Source organism: Squalius cephalus, assembly GCF_949319135.1.
Source record: "Squalius cephalus genome assembly, chromosome: 16".
NCBI classification, from domain to species: domain Eukaryota; kingdom Metazoa; phylum Chordata; class Actinopteri; order Cypriniformes; family Leuciscidae; genus Squalius; species Squalius cephalus.
Genome location: NC_137137.1, coordinates 7,860,971 through 7,878,608, shown reverse-complemented (window position 1 = coordinate 7,878,608; position 17,638 = coordinate 7,860,971). Strand labels below are relative to the sequence as shown.

The 17,638-nt window shown below is 37.3% G+C and overlaps 1 protein-coding gene across 2 annotated transcripts in view; it reads right to left on the bottom strand.

The window, feature by feature from the left end:
- The window catches only part of doc2g (double C2-like domains, gamma), a 40,533-nt gene that overhangs the window by 13,584 nt on the left and 9,311 nt on the right, over window positions 1-17,638 (bottom strand). For both annotated transcript variants that reach the window (XM_079897753.1, XM_079897754.1), the window contains exons 5-8: window positions 15,254-15,363; window positions 7,592-7,718; window positions 7,412-7,468; window positions 5,925-6,049 (exon numbers count right to left, since the gene is read on the bottom strand). In XM_079897753.1, coding sequence (XP_079753879.1) covers window positions 5,925-6,049; window positions 7,412-7,468; window positions 7,592-7,718; window positions 15,254-15,363 — 419 coding nt within the window. The remainder of the gene's footprint in view (window positions 1-5,924; window positions 6,050-7,411; window positions 7,469-7,591; window positions 7,719-15,253; window positions 15,364-17,638) is intronic.

The window sequence follows — 17,638 nt, the reverse complement described above, 5'->3', positions numbered from 1 at the left end:
GCTAGTTTCCCCCCCCATTTTCTACCGAAAATGTCCCAGAAGCCCACTGTTGCTATGGCAACGAGCTACACTTCTAGGTGCATCTGATTGACAGATAGGCCTAAATCATGCGATCTTATTTCACTGTTGTTGCTAATGTTGACGTTATTTCAGCTCCGAACAGAGTTTGCTTCGCACATTTAGTTTAACTGCATAGTTAAAGAGGTCAAGCTAAAGCATTAAACTCAACTGTGTGCATGCATTTTATACACTTAAGTTACATTGTTCTTGCTCCATCCATGCAATAACTGCGTCCTTGAGCCCCTGAGTTTTCTATTGACTTCAACTGCTCACTCCTCTGGTAATATCCATGGTATGACCTATTTCAATTTAAAATATGAGAGAATATGAGCATAGTTCACTTTTATTCACTAAAATATTGAAACGTTAGCGATACCGATTCAAAACACGAGCGCCAGTGATTGAATGTCAAAGCGCGATTTGAACGATGAATTGTAAGTTTTGATTGGTTTTGCACCCAAGGACTCCAGCGCCATAGTTTAAAAAGTGCCTGTCAAATGTCAGCTTGCCCTGTTGCTCCGTCAGCACATTTGTCAAAGTACTTTGTACTTTTGGTGAAAAATAAATGTAGCGAAGTTCAATACTTTATTTTTATTCTACTCAAGTAAGAGTAAAGTACCACAATTTAATCATACTCAAGAAAATTGTTTAAAATCTACTCAAGTACTGTAACGAAAGTATTTGTAATTAGTTACTTTCCACCTCTGCATGCGTTAGGTCAGGCGTCTTTCGCCGTAAACCGATGCGTACGGCCGTCTGACAGAAGCTAGTTATTTTAGTTTATGTTAAATATGGATATTTTTCTTACACAAACGCATTGCTTTGCTTCAGAATGCCTTTAGCCATGTGGAGTATGTTTATAATGGATGGATGCACTTTTTTGGGCTTAATATTGCCATTCACTGTTATTATAACGCTTTGAAGAGCCAGGACATTTTTTTATATATATATATATATATCTCAGATTGTATTCGTATGAAATAAGAAAGTCGTATACACCTAGGATGGCTTGAGGGTGAGTAAATCATGGGGAAATTTTCATTTTTGTGTGAACTATCCATTTAAGAACATGTTAGCCTGCGCCATCTAGAGTTTCATGACAGAACTTTGTATTTATTAGATTTTTTTGTTGTTGTTGTAACAACCCACGTCTTTACTGAAATTTTGCATGGTAGTGCAATTCTCATTAATGGTTGGAATATGTACTTCATTTATTAAACAACCATGTTGGATGCATTAATCAAACTGATAGTCCTGCCCCTAACCCGTGCCATTGCTTGAGCCAAATGTTGCTGTGTTGGGATGCTTAGATTGATGAAACAAACAGAGAAATGTTCTGAAAGCAGAACAATGTTGACATTTTTCCTACAAATCAACATGCTATTGTTGACTCTGCATATTAAACTGAGATAGAAAAGTATTTTAACATTCAGAAAATTACACACTTCAGCTTAAATGTGCACCTGCATCCATGTATCTGTGAAATAGTCACTAATTACATTTTGACTTAATCGTTTCTGCAATTAGTGAAAAAGGCACATTCAACTCTGTGCACGACTACAAGCGTCTGAATAAACATTCGAATGCTAGCTTAAATGTCTCGCCGTCACAAGTTCAAATGAAAGCGGAACTATTGAAATTGTGTCCCGTGTAATGACATTAATTAGAGCATGTGCAATAATATCTGCATTCCCTTGTCTGTTCTAATTATGTGGTGATGCCGAGGGCCAGATGAAAATAGAGCTGAACTCTACAGGGCCTCATTCATAATAATTGCATACACACATACACGCGCGCACACAATCTGAAAAGTGGGGGCTTATCTAAATCTCATCAACCCATCTAAATACACATTAGAAACATCATCAGTTTTAAATGCCTAGTTACTACGAATACACTCATGTGAAAAAGTACTTTCCAGAAACAGCATTGTAGTGGCAGATATAAAAAAATATAAAAAAAATAAACAATATGCAAAAAGATCCTTTTCTTCTCTGCTGTTGTTCATGTCTTTGCTCCTCAGGAAGTTTACTTTCTGTCAGCAGCTCAGCGCAACTGTGCCAGGCGTACTTGAGTCATGAATATTAATTTTGTTATGTGATGTTCACCCTAACTGATTTGCCGAAAGGCAGACGTTCATGAATGCTAGCCTCAGCTGGATTACCGTTTACCATTGGTGTGTTTGTTCACTATTAAAGCAGCAGAGTGACAGAGGCTCCTGCAGCATTAGATAAGAATTTACCCTATTTACCTTTTTAATAATCATTCCTGTTCAATTTACTGGTGCATGTTATTCAAAGTAAAAAATTCATAATCTTTAAACAAATCTTTGCAGCCTAAGAAAATAAACCTATTTAAATAATAATAATAATAATAATCATTCTCAGATAATCTCCCAAAAAGGGTAGGCTATTTGTGAAATTTGTGCAAAAGTGTTTTCCCCTGCACACACATAATCTTCTGCTGAAGATAATTAAAGGGATAGTACTCCAAAAAAATCTGTTTGGGACAGGAGGGACAGAAATCTATCAGATTTCATCAAAAAGATCTTCATTTGTGTTCCAAGATGAACGAATGTCTTACATGTTTGGAGCAACATGAGGGTGAGTAATTAATGACAGAATTTTCATTTTTGGGTGAACTAACCCTTTAACTAATCAATGATTGCTTTAAAAAAATCATTTTATTGAACAGAAAGGTTACATCTACAAATTAATCGCTTGGTTAATTACATTTGAAATGTTTCAAATACATCTCAGATATAGAAATGTCTTTCCTGAATTTCTCAGAAAATGTCTGTAGCCTTGCCTTAGCTACACATTGATTAAATGGTCTTCCTTCTAGCAACCTGGATGGTGATTACATTCACAGAGAGCAGAGAGAGAGAGGTTTGAGTAAGCTTCCCTGCCTAAGCTTCTTCTGTTAAAACCAGACACTCTGTTGTCTGAGAAAAACATCTCAACAGAGAAAAACAAAACGTGAACGTCAATAGCAGCCCCCCCTCCAAATCTAGAGATTTCGTTTCTCTTTCCTCCTACGGAATGACTACAGTATTGATTAGCCCCCAGTTCCCCTCTACACTTAATCCCTACTTGTGTCCAGTTCCATGTTCCCTCTATTAAAGAATAAGCCAGTCCAGGACTCAACAATAACGATTGTCTGCTGACCTGGGGCCAGTCTGAGAGAGTTAGCTGACTGACACTGATGAAGTTGTGATGACACTGAAAGAAAGACTTGGAAAGCATCTGTTAAAATGTGTTAAAGTCCCCCTGTGGTGAAAATCAAGATTTTAATGTTGTTTATATGTCTATGCTGTGTTTTTAATATGCTTTAATATGATCCAAAGACCATCTCAAAAACGCGGTTTGAAATCGCTGATGTTTCTTTATTTTTATTTTTATTTTACCTTTATTTAACCAGGTTAATCGGTTGAGAACAGGTTCTCATTTGCAACCGCGACCTGGCCAAGATAAGGCGCAGGGTACAAGGCGACATGAAATTACACATGACATACCAACATTCAAATACACAGTCATAAATATAGAAGACATTCAAATTCAGTTAAAAAGTACTGACATTGTATAAAAATAAAAATGTAGAAACTAGATAGTTTAAAAATGTCAAATGGCAGTGCAAGAGAAATGGCAGTAGGATAATAGTATAGTCCAACATGGGTAAATTGATAGTGCAAATAGATGCAATGACAGCCATTCAGTTGAATATGTGCAAAAATACATAAGGCTTTGTTCGCAAAGAGCATCAACATGTACAGTGGTCCGTCAGTAAATTTGAGAGTAAAACTTTACTCTGACGTCGCAAAATGCATTGTAACTAATCACGTCAACGTTTGATCCTCAACGAGTGGATCTCTGAGCTGGTGTGAGTTAGTGGAGGCGGGGTTAATTTGCATATTCATAGGATCATTTAAATATGTAATTTTGGTGATCAAAGATGAGTTTTAAGGGATAATATTATTTTTTTTGTAACTGTAATTGTTTTTCATAAGGAAAATGTTTAATAAAATTATAAATATAAAAAACATATTAAAAAATATAAGCTAAAAAAAATGAAAATCAATCATATGAAAATCATATACAATCATTTCCAGATATCATTTATATTTTTATATACTTTTTTTTTATAAAGGAAAATGGTTAATAAAAATATAAATATAAATCATGTAAACATAAAAATGTATCTAAACTAGAAATATCTAAACAAAAACAAAAAAATCTTTATGTTAAGCCTTACTGACCCATTTCATAATTATATACATATACATTATATAAATGAGCTAATTAGTGATACTGAAAACACTTGTTTTTCACATTACTGATGTATTCCAATTATGTCATGTTATGTTAGTTTTCCAGAATCCATTTAATAATTACAATTAAAGCAATTAACTATTAAAAAGACAAGAGTGACTGATGCAGAAAATCCAGTCTAATAAAACGACAGTGCTGCTTCAATAAATTCAAGCTAAATCCAGCCATAACTGGAATCAACCTCAGCGGACAAAAAGACAAATAACATCTGGTCCAGCGGTCACAATGCACAAACAACCCAGCATCCAAACAAGCCTCTGCCATACTGTCATACATGTCATGAGAGAAAGAGTCAAAATCTCCACCTTAACCTAAACTATATTGACAAGTCTAGTCCTAAACAAGCGCTAAAGCACCTGTCACACACAAATGCACACGCACACTCCCAGCAGTCTATCCTGCTGTATAAAAGCAGTCCACTCTCCAACAATAGATTTCCAATGCTCTAGTGAGCCCATCAGTGCCTGTAACTGGCATGATAAACAAGGAAATCCTATCTCCTCAGAGCAGACAGCGGAAAAAAACCCTCTCCATCACACTGCGCATCAAAATACATCCATGATAAGAATGAACAGAACCCCATCGACAGGAAAAGAGTTGTCCAAGATTTATGCATGCTTTATCAGGCTTGAGAGGAGATAGAGAGCAAGGAATGGATAGAGTCGAGAAGAAGAAGTATGACAAATGATAAAAGAGCATTGCTGTGATGGGAAGGGTGGAAAGCTAAAGCTGAGAGAGGACGATTAAAAAAAAAGAAGAAGCAAAGATCCAGTTTTTTTGGGAGACTTTCCGCTTGCCTCTTGACTCGGTTTCCTTCTCTATGCCCCATTAATTCTCTCAGCCTCCAAATAGAATCTTATTGTGTGGGTGGACTTTGAATTATTCTTCGCAAGAACCCACAGGGGGATAAATTATGATCAACCTGAGGTACAAAGAGAAATAAATCACCCTGAAATGAAATCCATGATGCTAACAAGGAGGAGGGCGATGCCAATGAATTGAGTAATAATGCAGTTACACATACTTGCGTTCGTCTGATGCTGTGCTATGCAATGATTGTGCTTGTTAAAACTTGTTTTTTTGATTGTAATAAATGTGCAAATTAAATAAAAGCTGTGAAAATGATAATCATGCCCACCGTTGACTCACTACAGGAGCCTTGGGGATTGTGCTAATTTGCTTTAACTCTATTTGAACAACATTGGCTCAGATCATCACACAAAGACCACGGGTCTCATCTCAAACTTCTGAAAAAACTAAACAAAACAACACAACACAAAAAGACAGTCCGTTTGATGATCTGATGCATATTGCGCCCAAAGCTGGAAAGCCCTTTTTATATCTGGTTTAATCTGATTGGCTGGCTTTTTAACTTTCACAATGCCAAAATAGGCATTTGGACTAAAAGCTTCCACTTTATTTTTGGCCTAGAGGGAAGTGTAACCCCATCCGCCTCTTTTATCAATTCCTGTCACTTTGCCACTGTCCATTCTGAAAAAACGTGGCAAAAAAAAAAAACCTAAAACAAAGACTCACATTTTGACAAAGGGGTCTGAGTAGCCATTCGAATCCATGGCGGCCAGGTGGGCACAGCGAATAATTCCCACAACCAGAGAACTCTTCTCTGTGCAGTACAGCAGAGAGACCAGGATACGGCCACGCTAGAGAAACAGAGAAAGAGATAGACACTCTGTAATCGGCTTGCTTCCACTGATCAATATTCAGACCATCAATAATAAATTAAACTATATATGTCAGTAGGGTACAATGGGGCTAAAACCCACAATGTTGCTGTTTTTATGGTTCTAAACTAATGATGACAGAAAAATATATATATATTTGTAATGTATACAGATGGAGTAACAAAATGTGTATAAAAAGACATGATAAAAAAAGGTAATAAAAATACATTTTAGTGTGGATTAAAGGCTATATTGATATGGTGTTGATAAGTTTTAAAAACTTCAGATATGGCAAGATATTTTTGAGTAACATTAAAGTATATACTTAAACCTCTTCAGTAAGAGATGAAAACGGCAGGCAAAAATTATAAGAATGCTGTCTCAAAAAACACTAACATTCAAAAGTTTGGGGTCAGTCAGATTTCTTTATTTAGATTTATTTTTTATTTTATCTCAAAAGCGACAGTAAGACATTTATAATGAATTGAACTTTCTATTCATCAAAGAATCCTGCAAAAATTTCACCAGTTTCCAGAAAAATATTAGGCAGCAGAACTGGTTTCAACATTGATAATAAAAATAAATGTTTTTTCAGCATCAAATCAGCACATTATAGTAAAATGATTTCTGAAGGATCATGTGACACTAAAGATCGGAGTAATGATGCTGAAAATTCAGCTTTGCATCACAGGAATACAATTAGTTTTACATACATTAAATTGAGAACAGTTTATTTTTTATTTTTTTATTGTAATATTCAAATAATTGCATCCTTGCATTGAATGCAGGTGAGCATAAGGGGTCTACTTTTAAAAACATTAAAAAAAACTTACTGACTCCAAACTTTTGAACAGTAGTGCAAGTATATACTGTACTTAATTAAACTGTCAGCAATGGATGTACAAATTATATTTTGGCTTTTTATATCCTCTTATACTCTATTTAGTAGGTGAACCCTGTACACAATATTAGTACAGGCAAAAATGATAATATTTTAATCTTAAAATATACATATAATTAAAGAAATTCTCATTAGCGATATACATACAGTATATATGAAAAATGTTAAAACTTATTTTAAAAGTAATTGCCTCACTATCAGCTGTTTGCCACTGAATATAATAACCTCATGGAGCAGGACAGTTTATCAATACAAAGAGACATACAAGTGTTCAGGATAGTGCTTTGGTTAATTAGTAAATTTGAGATAGTAAAAAAAACAGGCGCTTTTATCCTGGGGCCTTTATTCTCATTGTGTAGTTTTATATTCTGGTGCAGTTTCAGTGTAAATAGGGAGTGTGCAGAGGTCTCAAGTATGGATGGAAATTATTGGATCTTTACCTCCTCTTCTGCAACAAGAGAACCAGGATCCACTGCCTGACTGTTACCCTCCCGAGCCTGCAAGACCATAGAAAGGTTATTAATAATAGAGTAAATACCCAAACACTAAATTATGCATTGTACAAATTCCAACGGACGTAACCTCACAACGGCCACAATGACTCTCTCTCACACACACACCTGTGCAATTCTCTCAAGGCCCATGTAGTATTTCTTGCTCTCTCCCTCCTTCAGTTTCTTGAGCGCCACCCTGACTTCACCTATGAACTCATTCCGTCCTAAACGATCCATATCACACACACACAGCCTGGAAAGAGAGAGAGATATGGCACTCAGAACTCTTCAGCTCAACCTTCAAGGCAGAATGTGTTAAGCATGTTGCACGCACAGCCAGAGAGAAAGAGAATATCTCAAGAGAAGAGACTCTGAGCTGAGAAGAAGGTGGTATTGACTAGAGGTTGACCAAAATATCATTTTTGACCATTTAATTGGTGCTGATAAAAGATCAGATATCAGGAAAAATTAACGCTCGTGTCAGTGACAAAATTCATTTAGATTCAAATGACTTCTGAATATGAATTGAGCAAATCTGCAAGACTAGACTGCTGTATAAAATTAGTCGCACCATTAATTTTGAAGCAGTTCCTGCATCGCTACTCAATGGCAGAGCTACTGATTTTACAGCTACAAGACTGAAATAAATCTGAGTTGTGAGTTTGCTATCTAAATTAATCATAATAATTAATAATTAAATAATAAAAAAAGAAATCTCATCTTGTCTTGCTAGATGCATGTGTAAAAACAAATAGCAAATACAGTGCAAGTATAGTCTGATTCTGAGCCTATTTGATTCAATTCAATTGACACTTATGAGCCATCTCTTCTAATGAATGAGTCCACTTTAATGAGTCAAACGACTCCACAAGTGCAGAGATTTATTTTGAATCTTTCAATCGAATCACTGAATCCACCAGATTGCTTACTGAATTAACATCCGACTCACTGAACCGCATCAAATTTCATTCATGTCTGACTTGAAATGAACAGTTGTGTGACTTTAATCCTCCATAGATGACATCATGAAATACATGACATTAAAAAAAAAATAGTTAATGTATATAAGATAAAATAGCTATATTATTTTTTCATCAATATATTAATTAAAAAAAACAAAGGAAATCTGAGAAAGAGGGAATTAAGGAAAAGAAACAACAACAATAACCAGAATGAGAAAAGAGGAATTTATAGTGAACAATGTAAGAAAAGACAGATGAGTTTTACGTCAGCGACAAAGATGCACCAGGAATAAAACTGAGGAAGAACATATGAGGGAGAATAGCCAGGGTGAGGAGACAAATAGCCAAATGTAGAAGAGAAAGAACTGAAGTGTTATTGTGGGTGTCAAAGAGCGAGAAAGCAAGAGCCTGCACGTAAGCAGATGACACTGACATCATGATCTTGTTGGATTCTTGCTTTCTGGATTAGTCATTCCTTCCAGCCAGGTGTGTACACATGCTAATACAAACACATGCACACACTCGTGTGGAGGTGCATAACAGGTGATCTACACTTCCTGTTCATCATTCTTCCTGAAGCCGCTATGTATTACTCACGGGGTTGAGCTTTTCCTTATTAATGTCAGTCACTGTGATTATGTCAAGAGTTTGCAAGCATACGGAAGTCACCTAACATGCAGGACATCCGGAAGACGCGTACTATTCAATGTTTATTCAGTATTGAACTGTGAGTCAGATGAGTCATGGGCAGGCCCACGCAAAATCTGTGCCGGCAGGATTTCGCAAAAAGCTCCACAGGTTTCTGCAGAATATGACTGCTCGTCATTCAGAGTTTCTCACATTTAAGTATTTCATATGCTAATTTGATTAATGATATCAGCTACCAATTCAAACCCAGTACATTCAGCTTCTTATTAAAGAGGACCTATTATGCTTTTTTAAAACTTTTTAAAACTTTCTTTAGTGTATAATGTTGCTGTTTGAAGAATGAAGAATGCCTGCAATGTTACAAAGCACAAAGTCACTCCAAAGGGAGTTATTCTCTATATCAATACGCACTGTTTCTGAACTCCTTGAAACACTTTGATTGTAGTTTTAAGTTTTCTTCCATCACACTATAGCTCATTTAAATAATTCCCTCCCAAGGCAAATGCAAAATTAAGGGGCCAAGGCCTGGTTGAGTTGCGTAACGACTGTGCTGTCGCCATGTCCAAGAGACAGTTTTTTTCCGCCTCGGATCTAGCACGGTTATAGAAAGGGCCACAACATTTCCAAAACATGCTGGAAGCGGCTGACCAATCACAGAACATTGTGCTTTTCGGAGACAGGAACTAAACAGAGTGTTAAGGCCCCGATATTCTCACAACGAAGTTCATTTTCATTCTTCGTTTAGAAATAAAATGAAAATTGAAATAGGTGAGCAGTGATAAACTCTTATCGAACATCTGACGCCGCCCACACTGCTGAGAGCGACGGTTAACAAATAACAAAATAACTCTCAATAACAAAATAAACACACGGTAAAATTGAGAAAACAGCAAGCATTTTTTTTAATAAAGGATAAGAAAAGCATCTTATAGCAACGTGGATATGTTTGCACAAGCTTTACAATTCAGCATTCAAGTTACGTCCCGTTTATTTATATAGCACTTTATACAATACACAATAGCTTAAAAAGCAGCTTTACCGTATTAAACATGAAAAACAGTCTCGGTGTCTAGTTTCATCAGAAGTACAACTTCATTTTCTAATATGAAGCAGTTCTCTAGTGTGTTTATGTTTTCACTCGCGGATGTCTCACCTCAACCAACTGAACAGGAGAAATTAACTAGAAAAGTTTTCGACGTGAAAGAAGGCGGAGCCTCCACGCATATCTACTTATTACGTAATCGCCACGGAAAAATGTAAGTACAAAGGTGTTTACCAGCCGCGGCGAACTTTTCCGGAAAGTTTGCTTTGGCAAGCTGTTTTCGAACTACCAAAATGAACTGCAAACGAAGTTTGTTTTGGCCTGGTTTAGTTCAAAATGATGTCACATCAGTTAATTCTTCGATTTCTCTTAAAGGGCACCTATCATGCAAAATTCACTTTTACGTAGTGTTTGAACATAAATGTGTTTTGGCAGTGTGTGTACACAACCACCCTATAACGCTAAAAATCCACCCAGTGCTTTTTTTAAATCCCCATAAATCATAAGCACTGTCTCAGAACAACCCGTTCTCAGATTCTTGGCAATGTGACGTACTTTTGCACAGGCCCCGCCCATGACTTTTGACGGACACTGCAGTTTGAGCATAGACCTGCCCTGAGTGAGCTGGACACAGTCCACCATTGTTTCGACACCGGAGCAGCTGTAGACAAGAATGTCTCCTAAATGATTTAGGTGTTTTGTTGTTGGATGTAAGAATGAACATAGCAGTCGTCATTTACTTCCGTTGTTACTCGAGGATGGATCTGTACCAACTGTTCGTGATCCAGCTTACAGTCTCCGGAACGTTACTAATCACGGCAGAAATGAAAGGCAGAGCACGCACTTTATTACAGTTCGTCAGAGTTGTTTTACGGATATAAAGTTCACCAGTTTATTTAGCACCCACTGAAAAGGCATAAAGTATGTATATATTTGTTTACTGTTAGTTGTAATGAGTGTTTTTGTGTAATTCGCTGTGTATGTTGATGATAATGAAAGGGAGAGAGAGAGTTTATGGATAAGACTTTATATGCGCAAAATAAATACTGTGTTTATTCAGCTCTTACAGTGATTTTCTGGAGTAAAACTGATGCTTCATCTTTTGTGTGATGTACAATAAACTTCATAAAAATCATCAGTAAATGTTTGGCCATCATTAGGAGGTGCTACAACAGGCTTGTACTAATAGTGGATAAAAAGTAGGGATGTCCCGATCCGATCACATGATCGGAAATCGGGCCCGATCACGTGTTTTCAGACTCGATCGGAATCGGACGTTACCTCCCGATCAGGACTCGGATATATATATTCTCATTATTTTTTAACACATCAATATTTATGCGGTGGCACAGAGTTACGCCGGTTTCACACTGCATGCATTAGCAGAGCGTAAGCAGGACAGGAGCAGTGCATATGGTGAGCAGGAGCAGGACACGCGCGTTTTGCTTTCACACTGGCAGCGTTTGTCACGCGCGCCTGAACTGCGGGTTTTGTACAGACAGAGTAGGCTACTCTATAATGGAAAAGTTCATTGCTTTATTTCGTTTTCAAATACATTTAAGAGAAAAGACTTGTCAAGAAGCTTATTTTATTAATAATTTCATTTATATAACTTTTGGTTCATCTTTGTTTTTATTGTTCTGGCAACAAGTTTGTTTTTGGACATTTGTTTTCTTTTTAAATTGCTGTTGGTCATTTGATTGACTGTTTAAAACACAATAGATATCATCAATGCGCTTTTTGGATAAAACTGCGGTGTATTTTGCCCATGATCAATGCATTGTCACTTTAATTCAGCGTAAGCGGCGCGTTAAAAATAGACTGGGCGCCGAAACTATCGCTGCACTGCTGTTCCTGCTCTGCTCCTGCTACGCGCCGCCGCGCCGCTTCTGCGTGCGGTGTGAATGCACTCATTGAATAACATGGACGCCGAAAAAAATACGCGCTGCTCACGCGCCGCTGACGCTTGCGGTGTGAAACCGGCGTTAGTAAGCAGCGCAGGAGCAGTGCGTATGGTGAGCAGGAGCAGGACACGCGCGTTTTGCTTTCACACTTTGTCACGCGCGGCTGAACCGCGGGTTGTGTAGGCTACAGACAGAGTACTCCATAATGGATAAGTTGGCATTGCTTTTTTTCGTTTTCAAATACATTTAAGAGAAAAGACTTGTCAAGAAGCTTATTTTATTAATAATTTCATTTATATAACTTTTGTTTCATCTTTGATTTTATTGTTATGGCAACAAGTTTGTTTTTGGACATTTGTTTTCTTTTTAAATTGCTGTTGGTCATTTGATTGACTGTTTAAAACACATTAGATATCATCAATGCACTTTTTGGATAAAACTGCGGTGTATTTTGGCCATGATCAATGTATTGTCACTTTAATTCAGCAAAAGCGGCGCAGCAAAAATAGACTCGGCGCCGAAACGATCGCGGCACTGCTGCTCTGCTCTACTACGCACTGCCGCGCCGCCTCTGCGCGCCGCGGTGTGAATGCTCTAAAGCCTGGTTTAATCTGGTAACATGGGCGGCGAAAAAAAATACGCGCTGCACGCTCTGCTAACAGTGCAGTGTGAAACCGGCGTAAGAGTTAGGAGTGTAGTTCCTAAAAGCACATTACTGGCTTTGCAAACACTGCAGCACTTTTATTTTTTATTTGTTTACATGCCTGCCGGGTATTTTAAGTTGAGGTGCTATTTGTTTATATATTAGACTTTTTTTATATTTACTGTTGCACTAAAGTCCAAAAGTGAAGAATTTATGTATTACTTGATTGTTCAAGCTACCTCACAGAAGTGCTCTGTTTGTTAACAGAGTTGTTGAATGTTAAAATAAGGTGAATTAAATAAAAAATAAGGAACATCCTGGATCTGTTTTTTCGCTCTTCTTTATTCTTTTTTTATGTATTATTAAGTATCGGATCGGGACTCGGTATCGGCAGATACTCAAAATCAAATGACTCGGACTCGGACTCGAGGGTAAAAAAACCTGATCGGGACATCCCTAATAAAAAGCAAGATGAAAAATAAGTTATAACCATTATTAACCTAAACTATACCTGTTCTATCTTCATGCACCATATATTTTGATATTTGATATTTTTGATATCTGTTTTGATATTTTCATTCCGTGAGATGAGATTGTTCTGACACTGAAGAACAAGCTTGTGAGGCTCCGCCCTCTGTGCCGAGAGCAGCAGCTCATTTGCATTTAAAGGGATACACACTAAAACGGCGTGTTTTTCTCAGCCCCAAAAAGTGACAATTTAAACATGCTGTAAAAAATTATCTGTTAGGTATTTCAAACTAAAATTTCACATACACACTCTGTGGACATCAAAGACTTATTTTATATCTTGTGAAAAGGGGCATAATAGGTGCCCTTTAAAGTATATCGGGGTCATTACTGACAGACTGGGAAGGGAGGTGCTGCAAAAATGTAAAAAACAAGGTGTTTTTTAACATTCAAGCATGAAAAAAAAAACTATTCCAGAAGACCCCAAAAACAAAATAGACATTGTATTATACTAATAATAGGTCCTCTCTAACAAATTTTTAAATCTGCTCCGCACAATTTAACGATATAATGACAGACAGACAGACAGATAGATTCAATAGTGAACAGATTCAAAGATTCATTTCACTACAATGAATCAAATTCCTTCACCAAAATTAAACATGAAATTGCTCTGATTAGCTGCAATTGTTGCATCATGCTTTTTCACTTTCAGTGAGGACAGAAAAATGACACTGGAAATGTGTCACATCTGGTTAAGGTGTTTTTAAAATGTGGCAAAACAAATTTGTCAGCTAGGCTCCTAAAAGACCACAGCTCAACACACACTGTCTACTAATAAACAATGAACACACCTACTGTATGCTTCCGTGACATCCGTTATGATAATGACTCCGCTAATAGCATAGGATGCTTTTAGATAATGGCACAATAGCACTATTGATAACGCAGCCATTCTTAAAAAAAATTCCCTGCCAACAGCAGTCATTGTTCTCATTGAGAAATGACATTCACATGACAAAAGCTGAAGAAAGAAAGGACATTTATTGACAGGGGGCCATATGGGAGGAAATACAGTAAATATAGAAATACTTGCTCTGGAATTTTATACGTAAAATATTCATCCCTGCCGCCTCTCCCTACACTGAACGACTGCAGTCGGGTTTGAGATTAGCCAGCTGTCATAGCCCAGACACAGCCACTGTGACAAGGTGCTGACGCTGCCTGTGGTGACATTCTCCATCTACGCCTTGGGCTCCAACAACCTGCTCTTCAGAATGATGGTCACAGAGCGTAACAGAGCGTAAAGAATCATCAAATCAAACTCATCCTTTGGGATTCAAAAGTGGTAAGAATCCATGTTCGCCACGAGAAACAGTTCGGCTTGTGTCACTTTTGGCAGAATTTATGAATCTAATTGTTTTTTTTTAATTTACAAGAAGCTTCTGTGTTAAACAGTTTCACTGCGGAGGCAAAAATCTCTGGATTGAAGGTATTTCACCAGTGCTGAGGTAAATCGGGGTCGAGTTAAAAACCATTTCAGTATGAAACTAGAATTTTTCACGGTCTCAACCAAAAAGTGGAACAAGTAAGGCAAACAGCTTCACTCTCTCTTTATCTCTCCCTCTCTCTCTCCCTATGAGAGCTCCTGCTAGCTTTGTTTCCCAGCTGTGGATCAGAAGGGTTTCTATTACATTTGTAGAGAAATGGCCCCATCTCACTCAGTCCTCTGAGTTTTATTGCTCAAATTGTAGCATTCCTCTACACAGAAGGTTAGACCCAAGTGTGGGTGTTACCTTAAGGCTAATGTGTGTTATTGCACCACAGAGACGTCCACTACATGCTGTCAAAGATGCGCACATACATACATGCCCACACACAATGAGCTTCGTGTGACAAAGAGCTGACTTGACCTGAACATCATGAAGTAAAGGGATTCACACATGCACAGCACACAAATGGGGCTCAAAAATGTTCTCACTGTCATTAATAAGCTGGACGGAGACACTCGTGGGATTTTACAGAAAGCCATATATTCAAAGGGTGAATTCAGCAGTGCAAGTAAAGCCAAAAATAGTTGGATGCAGGTGAGAATCATGGGGAATGGAGGTGGTACTGTACCTGAGGGTTTTGGTGGTCATGTCAGCAGCCGTAATGCCGTGATAGATGAGCGTCTCGTTCCACACTGGATTCAGTGTGTTCTTTAAAGTCTTAGTGCGCAGTTTGTTTGCCTGAAAGAGAGAGGTAGAGTGTATTAAGAACGATAATGAATTTAATTTATAGACACACTGGGTCAAAACAAGTGTCCAGAAAAGCTGCTCATGCAAAATTTCTGCTGGGTTTACAACAGCTGTGCCCGCACATAAACTTGTTCTTACCATCAGTCAAATGTTGATGAACCCAGATTAATGTAAATGAGGGAGCGTGCACACATAGTTATGAGGTCAGTAATGAGGGATATTGCACGATCTCTCCTATGCAGCCATTTATCACTCCCCAAAAACCTTATGCTCTCTAAAGCAGGGTTGCCAACTTTTTGAGTTTAGCTTGGAATGAGGGGCGGGGGTTTACACCACATTACCCCAGTACATCTTAAATGAAGAAACTGAACACTAAACTCACCACTAAACCAGAAGCACAATCATGCCCAAAATAAACATTACTTCACATTTCACCACCTAAGAGCATTTTGGGGGAAACAATTAACACCCCAAGCTCCATCTGTGCAGAAATTACCACTGCTGTATATAGTTTCTCAATTTAAAGAATCTGTTAGAATCGGCTGCTGAGCTAGTTTTGTGAAGTGGGTGGTGGTATAGTGGTTAAGGCTTTGGGCTAGTAACTGAAAGGCTGGTTCAGTTCCTACAAGGGACAACCCACGATTCATCACTATTGTGTCCTTGAACAAAGAACTCAATCACAGGTTGCACTAGAGGATCTACGTTAGTCTTGTATGAACATAAAATAAATATTTATAAATACAGTTCCGTGCATAACGGCACATTAAACATCAAATATGTTCTGAGTGGCTGTGAATTTGCACCACATTTTTGTATTCAGTGAGAACAGACCATTATTTTTTGTCACGGGAATCTTATCTCATTGCACCTGGCTAGGGCACAGAATAAAAATGGCACATCATTACTCATAAAAAAAACTACAAAGACAAAAATGTTATTTAAAAAAGTTTCAAATGGCCAAATAACATAATATAATGCTACAAAAACAATCATGCTGGTTAAAAAATAATTAAATTTTCTTATTGTACCCATCACTGACAGGAGTAGTCCCTTTAAAAGTTTTTTTTTTTTGCTATATTGCTAAAAAAAATTTGAGACTCAGGTGCAACTAAGCTAGACGATCTAAATTTAGATATGTGAATGTGCCAGTGTTTCAGACATTATTTTACCTGAAAAAATTTAAATAATAATAATTTACAACAAATAATTTTATGTAAGTTGGATTTCAAATTTACTTCTGAATTTTAAATCTGAGAGGGCACATGCCCCCAGTTTGAATGGGCATGATGCATCTGGTTAAAGATGACAGTGGGAAAGATGAAGAGAGAGAGTCAGTCAGGGAGGACAGAGGAGGAAACATCATTTATCTCTTCTCCCTCAGGTGAAAGGCAGACATCTGCTCACCTACTTTGCAGAGGAGAGAAAGGACAGGAGGCTTTCCCCAGCTCACCTCCCTTCTGTCTTACACACACACAAAATCATCACCCCTTCTGTGTCTTACCCTAAAATCTGCTCCCCCATACTCACAAACATACACTTGTTTATGTAGCTACAGTATCTAAATGAGGACATACTATAAATCTCTACTGTGTATTTACATTTAAATAAGACTAACCCAAAACCCTAGATAGATAGATAGACAGATAGACAGATAGATAGATAGATAGATAGATAGATAGATAGATAGATAGATAGATAGATAGATAGATAGATAGATAGATAGATAGATAGTCAGACAGACAGACAGACAGACAGACAGAACGCTAGACAGAACCATCAAATGATAGAATGAAAGAACAACAGACAGACAGACAGATAGATAGACAGACAACGCTAGACAGAACTATCAAATGATAGAATGAAAGAATGACATACAGACTGATAAACTAGACAGATAGATGATAGATTGCTAGACAGAAAATCAAACGATAGAATGAAAGAACGACAGACAGACAGATAGATAGATATCTGAAACTGTATAACTAGCACTTCTCATATTTATTGCCTCAAAGATTAATCGCTGGTTGTATTCCTAATTTGTAAGTTGCTTTGGATAAAAAAGATGTCTGATAAATGAGTAAATGTAAATGAAGATTGAATGGATGGACAGACAGAATGATCGATAGATAAAACGAAAGATAGAATGAAAGATAGAACAATAGAATGATAGATAAATAAATATAAATAATAATAAGTACCACAAACCATAGTTTCATGTTTTACTATCCTTGTGGGCAGAAGCATCAGGCCAATTTTAAATGCAACT